The 17,390-nt window shown below is 42.5% G+C and overlaps 1 protein-coding gene across 8 annotated transcripts in view; it reads left to right on the plus strand.

Annotated features, from left to right (window-relative positions):
- Positions 1 to 17,390, plus strand: part of AOPEP (aminopeptidase O (putative)) — a 539,579-nt gene that overhangs the window by 100,223 nt on the left and 421,966 nt on the right. For all 8 annotated transcript variants that reach the window (XR_011020920.1, XM_068237287.1, XM_068237306.1 and 5 more), the window contains exon 5: positions 3,574 to 3,819. Coding sequence is in view for 7 of the 8 variants with exons in the window: in XM_068237287.1 (XP_068093388.1) it covers positions 3,574 to 3,819 (246 nt within the window). In the remaining variant the exon portion in view is untranslated. The remainder of the gene's footprint in view (positions 1 to 3,573; positions 3,820 to 17,390) is intronic.

A 17,390-nucleotide genomic window follows, 5' to 3' on the forward strand; every position in this document is an offset into this window, starting at 1 on the left:
AGGAAATGGAGTCTCATATCAGGACAACTATTCTAGTTATACTTGGTCTAGGTCTTGTTATGACCTGTCCTCAGCTTTTGATACTATTGACCTATCCATTGCCACTTCAGGTTCTCTACAGTGTAGCTATTCAGGCTGTTGCAGTCTCTTGGCTTTCATCTGATGTTACTGGAATAACTTAAAGAGGAACTCCAGTGAAAATAATGTAATAAAAACAGTGCTTCATTTTTACTATTATGTATAAATGATTTAGTCAGTGTTTGCTCATTGTAAAATCTTTCCTCTCCCAGATTTACATTCTGACATTTATCACATGGTGACATTTTTACTGTGGGCAGGTTATGTAGCTGTTTCTAGCTGTTTTGGCTGTTAGAGACAGCTGTAAACAGCCATTTCCTGTCTGTGAACATTGTGGCAGTTTGCCCAGAGTACCGCGGTACTCAGAGCTTCTTGTGGGAGGGGTTTCATCACAAAATCAGTCATACAGCGCCCCCTGATGGTCTGTTTGTGAAATGCAATAGATGTGTCATGTAAAAGGGGGTATCAGCTACTGATTGGGATAAAGTTCAACTCTTGGTCGGAGTTTCTCTTTAAACATCACACTCTGCTTTACCAACTCTTACCCACACCCCATCTTTGCTGGAGAACATCAAAACGTGCTTATTGTATCACATCTTTTTACATCCATAGCCCCAGCCAGCTTATTCAGCTTCCGCCGGTATCATTTATAGTAGCTACATTTATTTTTCTGTTGCTGACCTGGCAGCAGTAATGTTCCTGTCCCTGATTGTCTGAAGGCTATCTCGTTTTTTTTGTCCTTTTGCTTTCTTGAACTTGTCATAGACAAAACAGAAATTGTCATCACCTCTTAATCAACTTGCCTGCCTGATATGCTAATTGCCATTTATAGCATACCATTAACTGCTGCCACTCATGCCTGTTGCTTAGCCATGACTTTTGATTCTGCTGTCTCATTCAGACCTCACATTGACACACCAGCTTGTGCTGTCTTCAGCTTAAAGACATCTCCTGGATTTGCTCTTTTCTTACTCAGCATACAGCTAAGATGCCAGTACATGCTTTTATCATATTCCCACTTAAAGAGAACTTTAACCAAGGATTGAACTTCATTCCAATCAGTAGCTGATGCCCCCTTTCCTAAGAGAAGCATTTACCTTTTTTCAAATAGATCTGGGGTCTGTGAGGCGGATATTGTGGTGAAACCCCTCCCACAGTATGATGCCATGACCAGGGTCCTGACAGGTTGCTGCCTGTGAGCCTCATTGCATTGTGGGAAATAACAGCAGTTTCCAACTGCCAAGCACGCAACATCTCCCTCTGTGCATAGAACACTCAGTAACAAACATTCTGTACAAATCACCTGGGAGAAGATGTCACCACCAGTGACAGATTTCAGAATGTAAATCAGGGAGAGGAAAATTTTACAATGGGCAAACACTGACTAAATAATCTATAAATTAATACTGTATTGTAAAAAAAGAAGCAATTTTATTCATTATGTTATTTTCAGTACAGTTCCTCTTCAACTGCTGCAACATACTTCTTTCAGAACCACCTGCAAACAGATTGTCGCCACACCTAGAACACCTTGTACTCTTTTGTTTGACCAACCACCTCACACCTGTTTTAATGTTGTTACTTTCTGTAAACTCTTCTAGTAGTTACTTGTCACCTATAGAATACAGTTAAAGCTTTTGCTACATGAAAACCCCTCTTTAACCTATTTACAGATAAAATCCCAAATACAGCCTCTGCTGTGCATAGCAATTTTTTACACTCTTCCCATTTCTTCGCCTCTTCCCATTTCTACATACATGATATTTCACAAGTTTCTCCTTCTCTCTGGAAATCTCTCTTGCAATCTGTTTGCACTCACCCACCCTTATAATTCAACCTTTCCTACTGTTTGGTGGTACTGCACAAATACACTTCTGTTTTACATTTATATATTGAAATATTACAAGGCATGCGTTATCTGCATCCTCAGAAATGTATTTACGTAGCATCCAGTGGCATCCGTGTAGAGTGTGCAGGCTGCAGTTTACCTCATAACTGTGCCAGTGATCTTCCATCGGAAAGCCGCTGGGTGGTCCGTGCTCGTAGCCGAAGTCTCTCTCCCTTCACTTCTGCATACCTCACGAATGACTCAAAATTGTTTTACTAAATAATAAAATACATTTACAAAAAACTTTAACATATGAGTAATATACAGGGTGGGCCATTTATATGGATACAACTTAATTGAATGGAAATGGTTGGTGATATTAACTTCCTGTTTGTGGCACATTAGTATATGTAAGGGGGGAAACTTTTCAAGATGGGTGGTGACCATGAAGGCCATTTTGAGGTTGGCCATTTTGAATCCAACTTTTGTTTTTTCAATAGGAAGAGAGTCATGTGAGGCGTCAAACTTATTGGGAATTTCACAAGAAAAACAATGGTGTGCTTGGTTTTAATGTAACTTTATTCTTTCATGAGTGAATTACAAGTTTCTGACTACTTATAAAATGTTCAATGTGCTGCCCATTGTGTGGGATTGTCAATGCAACCCTCTTCTCCCACTCTTCACACACTGATGGCAACACCGCAGGAGAAATGCTAGCACAGGCTTCCAGTATCCGTAGTTTCAGGTGCTGCACATCTCGTATCTTTACAGCATAGACAATTGTCTTCAGATGACCCCAAAGATAAAAGTCTAAGGGGGTCATATCGGGAGACCTTGGGGGCCATTCAACTAGCCCACGATGACTAATCCACTTTCCAGGAAACAGTTCATCTAGGAATGCTCGGACCTGACACCCATAATGTGGTGGTGCAGCATCTTGCTGGAAAAACTCAGGGAACTTGCCAGCTTCAGTACATAAAGAGGGAAACACATCATCATGTAGCAATTTCGCATATCCAGTGGCCTTGAGGTTTCCATTGATAAAGAATGGCCCCACTATCTTTGTACCCCATATACCACACTATTGTTTTTTCAATAGGAAGAGGGTACGAGATGTGAAGTACCTGAAACTACGGATACTGGAAGCCTGTGCTAGCATTTCTCCTGCAGTGTTGATATCAGTGTGTGAAGAGTGGGAGAAGAGGGTTGCATTGACACTCCAACACAATGGGCAGCACATTGAACACATTTTATAAGTGGTCAGAAACTTGTAAATAACTCATGAAAGAATAAAGTTACCTTAAAAACAAGCACACCATTGTTTTTCCTGTGAAATTCCCAATAAGTTTGATGTGTCACATGACCCTCTTCCTATTGAAAAAACAAAAGTTGGATTCAAAATGTCCGACTTCAAAATAGCAGCCATGGTCACCACCCATCTTGAAAAGTTTCCCCCTTCACATATACTTATGTGCTATAAACAGGAAGTTAATATCACCAACCATTCCCATTTTATTAAGGTGTATTCATATAAATTGCCCACCCTGTAGATACTAAGTTATTCAATATTGTTATGAGATAGGTGCCTAAAGATTGGCTTTAAGTGATGTTATGAGCACCATACCCTAATTATCTATTTTGTAATAACACATTTCTTTGTCCACCAGATCGAAACCAGAATGCCAGCATGCCGAATACCCATGTCGTTACAGATGTCCTGAAGCCTACACACAAATGTGTATACCATACCGTGTTTTCACTCCAGATGTCCTTTTGGATAGGTGTAAAGATTTGCTGCTTCACTTACTACCTCGTTCCCTTGAAGCTGCAAATGCAGTATTGGGCACTCATCCTTTCTCAAGACTTGATGTTCTCATAGTGCCAGACAACTTTTCTAGCTTAGGAATGGCAAGGTATGTCTGCTGAAGCTATGTCTGTTGAAGCTTTTATATGTATTCTTGTAATTTTATTTGTTTGGGTTCAACAACTTACATTTTCTTTATCTGCAACAATTTTCATCACAATACCAGAATTTTGGTCAGTGGGGTCTCCACATAGCGTCATCCTTACCATCAGCCTACTCTGTTATAAATTGGACTTATCTGTTCTATTGTGTTTTGTCAGTCTGCCCTAAAAAAGACTTTGGGAAATGCGGGGACAGTTATTGGAAGGGTGGGGTAATATTGGTTCCATAAAACAAATATCTCTTAAGATTATCAAATGGGTGGATAGAGTCCTATCTAATTGGAATTCAATTAGATAGTGATCAATTGCTACCCTACACAGCAAACTCAATTAAAATGGATTTCAGCAGTGCAACACTAGGGGCCATCGATCCTCCACTGTCCATCGCGCTGACATTTTTTTTTTATGTCCTATCAAACTTTTGATCACTAAACTACACAAAATCAACAAAATTTGAATCAATAAGTTATGTTGGAGCAATGGATTACTGGCAGATTCCTAAATGGGAGCAGACTCTCAACATATACTACAGCATGCTTTTGTTTTTCATCTTTAAAATGAAACTGAAGCCACTGGGAAAAAAATATTATTCGTATTATTATTATTTTACTAATGTGTTTGTTTCCTTGAAAGGCTGGGTATGTTTTTTTTTTGTTTTTTTTTTAGGGCTGGTGCACACCAGAGCGGTTCATGAGCGTTTTTAAAAATGCTAGCAGTTTGAAAACTGCTTGGGTAATGTATTTCAATGGGCTGGTGCACACCAGAGCGGTTCGTTTTTTCCACAAACGCAAACTTGGGGGCTGCAGCATTTTTTTAGATTTCTGATGCATTTCTGCCTCAATGTTAAAGTATAGGAAAGTGGAAAACTGCTCTGAAAAACGCTAGATCAGAGCGGTTTCCCAGGCGTTTTTTAGTTACAGTAGCTGTTCAGTAACAGCTTTACTGTAACAATATATGAACAATAATTCAAGTTCGGCTGGCACACCAGTATCAATAATAAAGCAGTTTTATTGTATGCACAACATGACAATTGTTTCGGGGCCACAGAGGGTCCCCTTCATCAGATAAAGTGCAGACAATACCGTATGTCTGCACTTTATCTGATGAAGGGGACCCTCCGTGGCCCCGAAACAGTTGTCATGTTCTGCATACAATAAAACAGCTTGATTATTGATACTGGTGTGCCAGCCGAACTTGAATTGCTGATACTGGACTGATGTTGCTTCTGCATCAAGGCTGAGCACCCAAAACACCCACGGTAAGGTGTGCCTATCCATAACCAGATATTGCATCTTAACAATATATGAAATCTGCTACACAAAAACGCTCCAAAAAACGCTAGGCATGTTTAGAAAATCTCTCTAAACATGCCTAGAACCGCTCTGACAATCTGCTTCAAAAACCTCTAGCGTTTTGCGGATCTGCTAGAGGTTTTTGATGTGCACTGGCCCTCACATTTGTTTTATATTTATTAAAGTGCTAGGTATGTATGTTATATAGTTTTTATATATTGTGGTGTACCTATGTAAAGGTAGCCATACACTGCAGATTTTTTCTTTTTTTTTGCCCAATTAGACATTCAGACGAAAGCGTCTAATCCAGGGATGTCAAACTTAAATACAAAGTGGGCCGACATTGAACACTGGGGCCTAGTCGTGGGCCACCCTCAATGTCTACAGGCCACCTTCCTCCTTTATAAAGTTCACTGGTGTCTAATTGCTCCTCTCCAACCCCTATACAGTTCCCCATTGTCTAGTAGTCCTCCTCCCTCCCCTATACAGTTCCCTGGTGTCTAGTGGCCCCTGACCTCCCCTATTTCAGTTCCCTAGTGTTTAGTGCTTTTCCCCTACCTCCCCCAAATGGCTTCCCTGGTGATCTAGGGCTTCAACTCCACTATAGCTTCCCTGGTGGTCTAGAGTGGGCCAAACTTAATGCAAAGTGGGTAAACTACTTGGGGACCAAATTTAATGGCTCTAAGGGCCAGATTTGGCCTGCGGGCCGGAGTTTGACATGTAGGGTCTAATCGATTGCTGCAAGGTGTGAGTTGCTAGTGTTCAGTATATTATTTTTGTAGCATTTCTGTGAATCGTGGTACTAAAAATCATGGTTGTAAGTTGTGTGTTTTGTTTTTTTGGGTAGCATTGATGTTATTCATGGTTGTACTGATTATTTAGAGTGGAGTTCTTTAATTTTTACTATTCCTATTAATGTAGATCAATCCTGGTTGTAGGTAATTTAGTGTATATGAAGTATCTTTGAGTGTGTGCATAGCATGTGTGGATGAGTGTGTGCATGTCTGATGCATAGCATGTGCTGAGTTATGTGTCATGCGTAGCATGTGCTAAGGTTTGTGTATATATCTGTAAGTAATGTGTATGTTTGTGGTACGTGTAGTTATCCACGCATGTACAAGTAGTTTGAACGACTTCTACTTGTTTTGAACGCAACTATATTGTGCAGTTTGTTGTTCCGCAATATGCAAATGAGTTAGTCATTCAGTTGGTTGGTGCGTGGAAAATAAAAATCGTGCAGTCGCTTGGCCATGCTGTTGAGTTGACCATGTGGAAAAGTTGCACTTGTGTACGATCCCTAAGTTATCATTTTAAGAGGACTTTAGAAACCTTAGAGGACATTGGAAACCAAATAAACTGCGGAGTAGAAGCGGAAGTAGACTTATCAACAGCTAGACTATGGCCATCAAGCACTGTTTTTTCAAGTTGGCCATTCTCTTGTTCTCTAAGTAATGTAGGGGTCTATTACTGTGCAATGCATTACACAGTTTGCGTAACACGTTACACACACAATGCATACATTGCTTATGAAACATGCTTTATACATGTAATGCACGTGTTTGTATAATGCTATAAAGTTGTGCAAAATACATATTGTATTGTGGTAAAATGCATGCATGCTTTCTTCGTGCCTAATTTTTAAGTAAATAGACTCCATAGCTCACTACAGTTCATCGGACTTACCTTAATGTCTTGAACTAGCTTTATCCAATGGAGATCTATAACTTATTTTTGTTCCCTAGCTAAGGCCCGGTTCACATTGGCGGTCGCCGTCCGGAATCGCCGTGCCGGAGCCGGACCGCATGCGGAACGGACGCACGGCACAGCAATGAAAGTCTATGCGTCCGTTCACATGCGTCCGTTCCGTCCGGACCGGAGCCGGACCGGATCCGGACTCCGGCGTAAGACCCAACATGCGCTATTTTTTGGTCCGGCTCCTCCAGCAGACGTATCCGGAGCGGTGCCGGACTGTTGCATCCGGCCAATACAAAGCAATGAGAACCGGAGAGCGCACAACACACTGGCCGTAAAAAGCGGACGCTCCACCCCACCTCCCTTGCTTCCTCCATGCTACAGCGGCCATCCTGGACGGGGACACATGGGCCCAGCGCCCACAGAGTGGAGCAGCAGCGACCTCACGCTGGAGCTCCCCGGCAGCAACATGTCCGATACGTCTGATAACGAGGAGGTGAGGCCCTACAACGACCCCAGAGCTTCTGCCGTCCTCCCAGACCCCAGGTATTATTATACAGCTTGTTATCTCAAACGGATCCGGACCGCAACCGTGTTCATACCGCACGGAAAACGGATGCAAACGGACCGGATCCGCAACGGATCCGGATAGGAACCGTACGGATCAGGTCCGGTCCGGATCCGGTGCGGTCCAGACATCCGTTCCGGTTTTTAAAAAACCGCAAGTGTGAACGGGGCCTTAAACGGTTTTAAAAGTGCCATTGGAATATTAATTGAATTAACTATTTGACATTCCTGGACGTGAAACTCACGTCCAGGAAGCCATGTGCGCTCCTGCGCGTTCCCGCGGCCGATCGCGCGCGTGCACGCGCTCTCCCGGCCCGCGGTTTGGTAGCCAGCGAATCAGTGAATCGGGCAACGGTGCCCGATCACTGATTCCTCCCCCCGCAGAAAAAGCGACAGCTTCTCTCGGAAGCCTAGCTTTTTCTGCTTCCGATTTCCCCTACGTCGCTCTAAGCGTACGTGTTACGCTTAGAGTGACGTCACTGTAAACAAACTCATAGCTGCCATCTTGTGGCCAAAAAGTAAACTACAGCTAAATGTTAAATAAAAATAAAAATACACATATTTACTAAAACAAATACAATTTAAATCCCACCCTCCCAAACATACCCACATAAAATGTTTAATTGAAAAAAAAAACAAAAAAAACATTACAATTAAAAAAAACAAAAAAACCACAAATATTTACCTAAGGGTCTAAACTTTTTAAATATCTATGTAAAGATGAAATATTTCAAAAAAATTTTTAATTATAAGCTTGTAAATAGTGATGAATGCAAAACGGAAAAAATGCACTTTTATTTCCAAATAAAATATTGTCGCCATACATTATGATAGGGACATAATTTAAACGGTGTAATAACCGGGACAAATGGGCATATACAATACGCGAGTTTTAATTATGGAGGCATGTTTTATTTTAAAACTATAATTGCCGAAAAGTGAGAAATAATGATTTTTTGCCGTTTTTTTCTTATTCTTCCTTTTAAAATGCATTTACAGTAAAGTGGCTCTTAGTAAAATGTACCCCCCAAAGAAAGCCTAATTGGTGGCGGAAAAAACAAGATATAGATCAGTTCATTGTGATAAGTAGTAATAAAGTTATAGGCTAATGAATGGGAGGTGAACATAGCTCGGATGCATAAAGTGAAAAACGACTGAATGCGAACTGGTTAAGAGATTTCAATTTAGGCATCAGTCTTAGAACTATATTTGACAGCAAAGCACGTAATCATGGTGCTTTGTTGATATAAAGATGAAATTGTCCAATCTCATCTGGTTGTTGCTAAACAGGGAGGAAAGGACATAGAAGGACTGATTTAGCAGAATGTGTAATTTAGTAGTTTAAGCATGTGGCTGATTCAGAATCCTGTGCCTTCCAGCTCTAACTGCTGTCATTATGTAGATTTGGAAAAAATTCATTTTATCTGCACATGTTCACTTTACCCATATGTAATTGAGCTTTATAATGTCTCTTCTCAGGGATGTAGCAGAGTTAAGCCTACAAACTTTCTGCACCCCAAAAAGAACAGTAGTAATCTTTCTCAAGCTCCATATGCTCAGGTTACACTTAATCCTAGCTGTTTGCTATATAACCATGTCCCCATATGCTTGCAATCAGAGATGTCAGCTAGAAAAAGCTGTTTTCCTGATTAAAGAGGTAAATGGCAGGAGTGTTGTTTATTTACTCCATGGTTTGTCCTGATTTTTGACTGGTGACTGTTTTAACTCTATAAATGTCGCTACAATTCTAACAATAGACCTATTGCCAATTAGACCTTTGATCATTTGTTTGTGACTTGCAGTCTAACAGCTGCAATTTATTTTGCATGGCTTTGGGAAATCTCATTTTTAAGAAGCGATTTGTGGCCTGCAAGGGTTTATAGCTTTTACTACATTTATCAGTACTTTCATTTTCACATTTTATTTTTAGAAGTTTTAATCTATTTTTCTGTTCGTTGGTATCATATTACAAATTATTTTTTTAGATTAATACATTTTCCACAGTAATACCATACTAATAGACAACAGAGCAATAGCTGAAGCTGTGTTCTGTAGTGTATTGTGCCACATCAAAAGTCTGATTAATAATCCTGTCAGATTTGAATGCATCAGAAAATGTCCACAAATGTTTCAGATGGTCAAAAATAAGTGCTCAAAGTAAACAGAATTACAGATATACTGAAGAAGATAACTGCGCAGCCCAGATGTAGTAACATCAAACAAGTATACAGGTAGTCCCCGACTTACGACCGCCCAGCTTACAAACGAACGGCATGGAGTCTCTGTTTCCATGGGAACAAGTAAAAAAAAATTTCAAATTGGACTTGTAGTTTTTGAGAAAATCGATAAAAAAAAAATCAAATAAAAAATGGCTTTTAAACTTGTATAAACCGGTACAGAGGGCAGAGGTGACACAGAGGGGGACACTGAAGGCACAGAGGAGGTACAGGGGACAGAGATGGCACAATGTTCCGACTCAAGAACAGATTCAGGTTAAGAACAAACCTACAGTCCCTATCTCATTTGTTAACCGGGGACTACCTGTAATCTTAATTAAAGCACAACTTTCGTGAAAAAATTATAGCATTTGAAATACATGTGTACACATACTTATAAGAAGTACATTAATGCCAGGGTAAAATAAACTATACATTTCTTTTCTCACATATTGCTGTCACTTACAGTAGGCAGTAAAGATTTTGAAATGGGCCATCTCCTCATGATATTTTCTCTGTATTTTCTTCACTAAAGCAGTCTATGAAAATGATCCATGCATAGATGCTGACCAGCTTCCCTTCTCCCTTGCACACTATTTTGGCAGTCAGACTAAACAAATGCCATTCTGAGAATTCCCCTTTAGGAGATGAACTAGTCCAAAACCTGTTAGATCTGTCAGATTTTTACTTCCTATTGTAAGTGACAGTGAAACAAGCCACTAGCAAGCAAGGAATACTGTTGACCATACTTTTTCATCCACTTTTGGTATTTTTTCAATTTTAGAGTGGTGAAAAATTATTATAAACAAAAGATGAGACTCTATCTCCTAGAAGAAAATTTAGGCGAAAAGGTGAATTGAATAAGGGTCCTTTTTATTATGTTTTCTCCAAGGTGGTATTTTCACTCTTTTTCAATATAATGTTTTTAAGCCACCAGCAAGCAAGAAAAATGAAAAGTTATTTTAAAGAGAAGGTGAAATATTATCTCCTAGGGGAAAACTTAGGAGAAAAGGAGTTTTACTCCAAATATAGTTACTGTCAGTATAATCCCAGGCAGGCGGATGCAATCCCCCATATAGGCTATGGGGGTAACGCATCTGCCCTGGGCTACGTGGCCCACCGACGCTCAGTCTCTGTACACAGCCAGGTGGCTGGCAGGAGCATGGCTATCTCCAGTGGGCTGCAGAAGACCAATGGGAATCCTCAGCAACAGGAAGAATTCTCATTGGTTCATGGTGGGCCAATGAAAATTTTCCCTGTTGCTAGGGAGTATTGGTCTAAGGCAGCCTATGGAGAGCCCCATGCTTCTGCCGGCCTCCATGCTGAGAATAGAGGGACTGAGCAGGGGCAATTAGCAGCAATTGACAGCAGGAAGTGGTGATCATTACGGACAGGGGGGCGTGGAACAGACGGCGCAAAGTGGAAGCAAAATGGACAGAGTGCACCGTGCCCATTTTGCATCCGCTCAAGTGGGAATTGAGCTTTACTAGCCTACTCCAGAATGCACCATTTTTTTCACACTGCTTTCAATACGCTGTCCATATATTCAGAAGGCAATGAGAGCTGCATCGCCACAACTCCTGATACTTACAGGTGTCCCTCACATAATTTAATCAGTGCGGTGGAGGGGTGATTTGTGGGTGTTTACCAGTGGAACCACACTGTTCATCTGTACTCCTTTACCACACACTTCTGCGAATTTGAAACTCTTTCACATGTGCTGGGCCGCGTTTTGTCTGAGGTGACCATACACTAAGAGCTGGTCCACACTAGGTCCGGAAACGTATCCGTGGCTGCGTTTTTCAAACCTGATGAAAAACGGAGTCCCGGATACTAATGTTTAAAATAGCAGCCAGCCTCACCCAAGTAAACGGATCCGTCTGCGTTTGCGGGGATCCGTTTTCAAAACCTGAACGGAAGGTCCGGACCTGCTGCATTTTCACGCAACGGATCAGGACCACGGATACACGCAGGGGTAGTGAAAGCAATGAGAAAACGCATCTCCAGCTCCACAGGCAAAAAACGGATGTGAAAACGGATAGCCTGAGCTTTATGATTGGCCCAAAAAATCCTCCCACTCCTTCCTAATGATAGAGACGTTTTCTGTCAGGGAAAAACCTGAACGGAAACTGATACAAAACTGATGCACTTTCATCAGTTTGCAGTACGGTGGGTACTTCCCCTGATCCGGACTGCAGTGTCCGTCCTGCAACCGGGTCTAGTGTAGACCCAGCCTAAGGGGATCATTCGGTGGGAATAGCTAAACCCCACAACCTGCATAGGCTTTTGTGTGGGGAGAGCAAACACCTCCCTCCACCTGTTCCCCCGTGTCCTTCATACATGACACTTTCTATGTGGACTAGGTGACAAACCAGTGTCTATACATATTTTAGGCCCAACAGACATTTGTATATACATTTTTACATTAGCCCTATATTTTATATTAGTCTTGAATAATACAATTGACTAATTGATTACGAGTGATTGAGGCCATCACTTTGTGTACTTGAAGGTTAGGTCCTAAGGGACAAAGGCCCTTATGCAATTAGCTGCTCCTTCTTCTTCTTCTAATTTTTTTTTGCAATTAGAGTTTTCTCCTAGGTGATATTTTCACATCTTTTCATAAAATGCCTTTTAACCACTTGAGGACCGCGGGCTTTACCCCCCTTAAGGACCAGACCCTTTTTTTCCATTCTGACCACTGCAGCTTTCACAGTTTATTGCTCGCTCATACAACCTACCACCTAAATGAATTTTGGCTCCTTTTCTTGTCACTAATAAAGCTTTCTTTTGGTGCTATTTGATTGCTGCTGCGATTTTTACTTTTTATTATATTCATCAAAAAAGACATGAATTTTGGCAAAAAAATGATTTTTTTTAACTTTCTGTGCTGACATTTTTCAAATAAAGTAAAATTTCTGTATACATGCAGCACGAAAAATGTGGACAAACATGTTTTTGATTAAAAAAAAAAACCCATTCAGCCTATATTTATTGGTTTGGGTAAAAGTTATAGCGTTTACAAACTATGGTACAAAAAGTGAATTTTCCCATTTTGTAGCATATATGACTTTTCTGACCACCTGTCAATGTTTCATGAGGGGCTAGAATTCCAGGATAGTATAAATAACCCCCAAATGACCCCATTTTGGAAAGAAGACATCCCAAAGTATTCACTGAGAGGCATAGTGAGTTCATAGAAGATATTATTTTTTGTCACAAGTTAGCGGAAAATGACAGTTTGTGACAAGAAAAAAAAAAAAGTTTCCATTTCTGCTAACTTGTGACAAAAAAAAATGAAATCTGCCACGGACTCACCATGCCCCTTTCTGAATACCTTGAAGTGTCTACTTTCCAAAATGGGGTCATTTGTGGGGTGTGTTTACTGTCCTGGCATTTTGGGGGGTGCTAATTTGTAAGCACCCCTGTAAAGCCTAAAGGTGCTCATTGGACTTTGGGCCCCTTAACGCAGTTAGGCTGCAAAAAAGTGCCACACATGTGGTATTGCCATACATTTTTACACATACCCATGCTGGGTGGGAGAAATATCTCTGTAAATGGACAATTGTTTGATTTTGTTTTACACACAATTGTCCATTTACAGAGATATTTCTCCCACTCAGCATGGGTATGTGTAAAAATACACCCCAAAACACATTATACTACTTCTCCTGAGTACGGCGATACCACATGTGTGGCACTTTTTTGCACCCTAACTGCGCTAAAGGGCCCAAAGTCCAATGAGTACCTTTAGGATTTCACAGGTCATTTTTGTTTCAAGACTACTCCTCACGGTTTAGGGCCCCTAAAATGCCAGGGCAGTATAGGAACCCCACTAATGACCCCATTTTAGAAAGAAGACACCCCAAGGTATTCCGTTAGGAGTATGGTGAGTTCATAGAAGATTTTATTTTTTGTCACAAGTTAGCGGAAATTGATTTTAAATGTTTTTTTCACAAAGTGTCATTTTCCGCTAACTTGTGACAAAAAATAAAATCTTCTATAAACTCACCATACTCCTAACGGAATACCTTGGGGTGTCTTCTTTTTAAAATGGGGTCATTTGTGGGGTTCCTATACTGCTCTGGCATTTTAGGGGCCCTAAACCGTGAGGAGTAGTCTTGAAACAAAAATAACCTGTGAAATCCTAAAGGTACTCATTGGACTTTGGGCCTCTTAGCGCAGTTAGGGTGCAAAAAAGTGCCACACGTGGTATCGCCGTACTCAGGAGAAGTAGTATAATGTGTTTTGGGGTGTATTTTTACACATACCCATGCTGAGTGGGGGAAATATCTCTGTAAATGGACAATTGTGTGTAAAAAAATCAAACAATTGTCATTTACAGAGATATTTCTCCCACCCAGCATGGGTATGTGTAAAAATACACCCCAAAACACATTATACTACTTCTCCTGAGTACGGCGATACCACATGTGACACTTTTTTGCAGCCTAGGTGCGCAAAGGGGCCCAACATCCTATTCACAGGTCATTTTGAGGCATTTGTTTTCTAGACTACTCCTCACGGTTTAGGGCCCCTAAAATGCCAGGGCAGTATAGGAACCCCACAAGTAACCCCATTTTAGAAAGAAGACACCCCAAGGTATTCCGTTAGGTGTATGGCGAGTTCATAGAAGATTTTATTTTTTGTCACAAGTTAGTGAAAAATGACACTTTGTGAAAAAAAACAATAAAAATCAATTTCCGCTAACTTTTGACAAAAAATAAAATCTATGAACTCGTCATACACCTAACAGAATACCTTGAGGTGTTTTTTTTCTAAAATGGGGTCACTTATGGGGTTCCTATACCGCCCTGGCATTTTACGGGCCCAAAACCGTGAGTAGTCTGGAAACCAAATGTCTCAAGATGACTGTTCAGGGGTATAAGCATCTGCAAATTTTGATGACAGGTGGTCTATGAGGGGGCGAATTTTGTGGAACCGGTCATAAGCAGGGTGGCCTTTTAGATGACAGGTTGTATTGGGCTTGATCTGATGGATAGGAGTGCTAGGGGTGTGACAGGAGGTGATTGATGGCGGGTGGTTAGAGGGGAAAATAGATGCAATTAATGCACTTGGGAGGTGATCGGAAGGGGGTCTGAAGGGGATCTGAGGGTTTGGCCGAGTGATCAGGAGCCCACACGGGGCAAATTAGGGCCTGATCTGATGGGTAGGTGTGCTAGGGGGTGACAGGAGGTGATTGATGGTTGTCTCAAGGTGTGATTAGAGGGGGGAATAGATGCAAGCAGTGCACTGGCTAGGTGATCAGGGCTGGGGTTTGAGGGCGTTCTGAGGGTGTGGGCGGGTGATTGAGTGCCCTAGGGGCAGATAGGGGTCTAATCTGATGGGTAGCATTGACAGGGGGTGATTGATGGGTAATAAGTGGGTGTTTAAGGTAGAAAACAGATGTAAACAATGCATTTGGGAGGTGATCTGACGTCAGATCTGCGGGCGATCTGATGGTGTGGGTGGGTGATCAGATTGGCCGCAAGGGGCAGGTTAGGGGCTGATTGATGGGTGGCAGTGACAGGGGGTGATTGATGGGTGGCAGTGACAGGGGATGATTGATGGGTGATTGATGGGTGATTGATGGGTGATTGATGGGTGATTGACAGGTGATTGACAGGTGATCAGTGGGTTATTACAGAGAAGAACAGATGTAAATATTGCACTGGCGAATTGATAAGAGGGGGTCTGAGGGCAATCTGAGCGTGTAGGCGGGTGATTGGGTGCCCGCAAGGGGCAGATTAGGGTCTGATCTGATGGGTAACAGTGACAGGTGGTGATTGGGGGTGATTGATAGGTGATCGATGGGTAATTAGTGGGTGTTTAGGGTAGAGAACAGATGTAAACACTGCACTTGGGAGGTGATCTGACGTCGGATCTGCGGGCGATCTATTAGTGTGGGTGGGTGATCAGATTGCCCGCAAGGGGCAGGTTAGGGGCTGATTTATGGGTGGCAGTGACAGGGGGTGATTGACGGGTGATTGACGGGTGATTGACGGGTGATCAGTGGGTCATTACAGGGAAGAACAGATGTAAATATTGCACTGGTGAATTGATAAGGGGGGGTCTGAGGGCAATCTGAGCATGTAGGCGGGTGATTGGGTGCCCGCAAGAGGCAGATTAGGGTCTGATCTGATGGGTAACAGTGACAGGTGGTGATAGGGGGTGATTGATGGGTAATTAGTGGGTGTTTAGGGTAGAGAACAGATGTAAACACTGCACTTGGGAGGTGATCTGACGTCGGATCTGCGGGCGATCTATTGGTGTGGGTGGGTGATCAGATTGCCCGCAAGGGGCAGGTTAGGGGCTGATTGATGGGTGGCAGTGACAGGGGTGATTGATGGGTGATTGACAGGTGATCAAGGGGATAGATGCATTCAGTACACGCGGGGGGAGGGGGGGGTCTGGGGAGAATCTGAGGGGTGGGGGGGGTGATCAGGAGGGAGCAGGGGGCAGTTTAGGGCATAAAAAAATAGCATTGACAGATAGTGACAGGGAGTGATTGATGGGTGATTAGGGGGGTGATTGGGTGCAAACAGTGGTCTGGGGGGTGGGCAGGGGGGGGTCTGAAGGGTGCTGTGGGCGATCAGGGGGCAGGGGGGGAAATCAGTGTGCTTGGGGGCAGACTAGGGTGGCTGCAGCCTGCCCTGGTGGTCCCTCGGACACTGGGACCACCAGGGCAGGAGGCAGCCTGTATAATACACTTTGTATACATTACAAAGTGTATTATACACTTTGTATGCGGCGATCCGGGTGCTAGTAACCCGCCGGCGCTTCCAAACGGCCGGCGGGTTACAGCGCGAGGGGGGCGGAGCCAGTCCCCGGCGGAGGATCACGTCACGAATGACTCGATCGATCCGCCCATGCCCGTACAAGGACCGCCGCCATTTGTACATGCGGCGGTCCTTGCGGGGTCCACTTCCCGGCCGCCATTTGTACATGTGCCGGTCGGGAAGTGGTTAAACCACCAAAGAGCAAAAAAAAAAAAATACTCAAAATAATTTTGATAATACTTTTTTCACCTACTTTTGGTACTTTTTTCCATTGAAATTGCTGAGGAGCTTTTCTAAATTGTAGATGAAAAATTATCTCCTAGGAGAAAACTCAGATGAAAAAGTTAATTGCAGATGGCCCAACGTATGATATTTTTCTATTACCTGTACAGGTAAAATAGAAGGGGTGCTGTGGCTTACCTCAATTACGACAAAGAACTTTAATTTGCACTTGGCAACACATTTCATGGGTCTCTTAGCCCACTTCCTCAGGCTGAATACAGTGCCAGAGTTCTCTATTGCCAAGCTGTATTATATAGAGCTCGGTTATAGAGAACTCTGGCACTGTATTCGGCCTGAGGAAGTGGGCTGAGACCCACGAAAGGCGTTGACAAGTGCATACTAAAATTATTTGTCATTATCTGACTTTGTCGTCATTGAGGTATACCTCCTCACCCCTTCTATTTTAACTGTTTTAAATGCAGTTTTATCATCAACTGGGCGCCTCTTATCCCCCTTTATGTCACACACCCCGCTTCGGGAGGGGTATTCTTTTTGGTTAGGGCTTTCTACTCCTACAACAATCTAGAGCTATTTTGCAACAAGAGAGCGACCACGTCCAGTTGGACTGGACACCCGAGTGGACTTGGGTTTGTGCATCGCCACCCGCCTACAGTGGTTGGTTGCCCGCCTGCAACCTCCCTTTGTGGGTACCCTTTCTTTTCCAACATTTGCTTCAATTGTCTGACATACT

Source organism: Hyperolius riggenbachi, chromosome 1 (assembly GCF_040937935.1).
Source record: "Hyperolius riggenbachi isolate aHypRig1 chromosome 1, aHypRig1.pri, whole genome shotgun sequence".
In the NCBI taxonomy this organism is placed as follows: Eukaryota; Metazoa; Chordata; class Amphibia; order Anura; family Hyperoliidae; genus Hyperolius; species Hyperolius riggenbachi.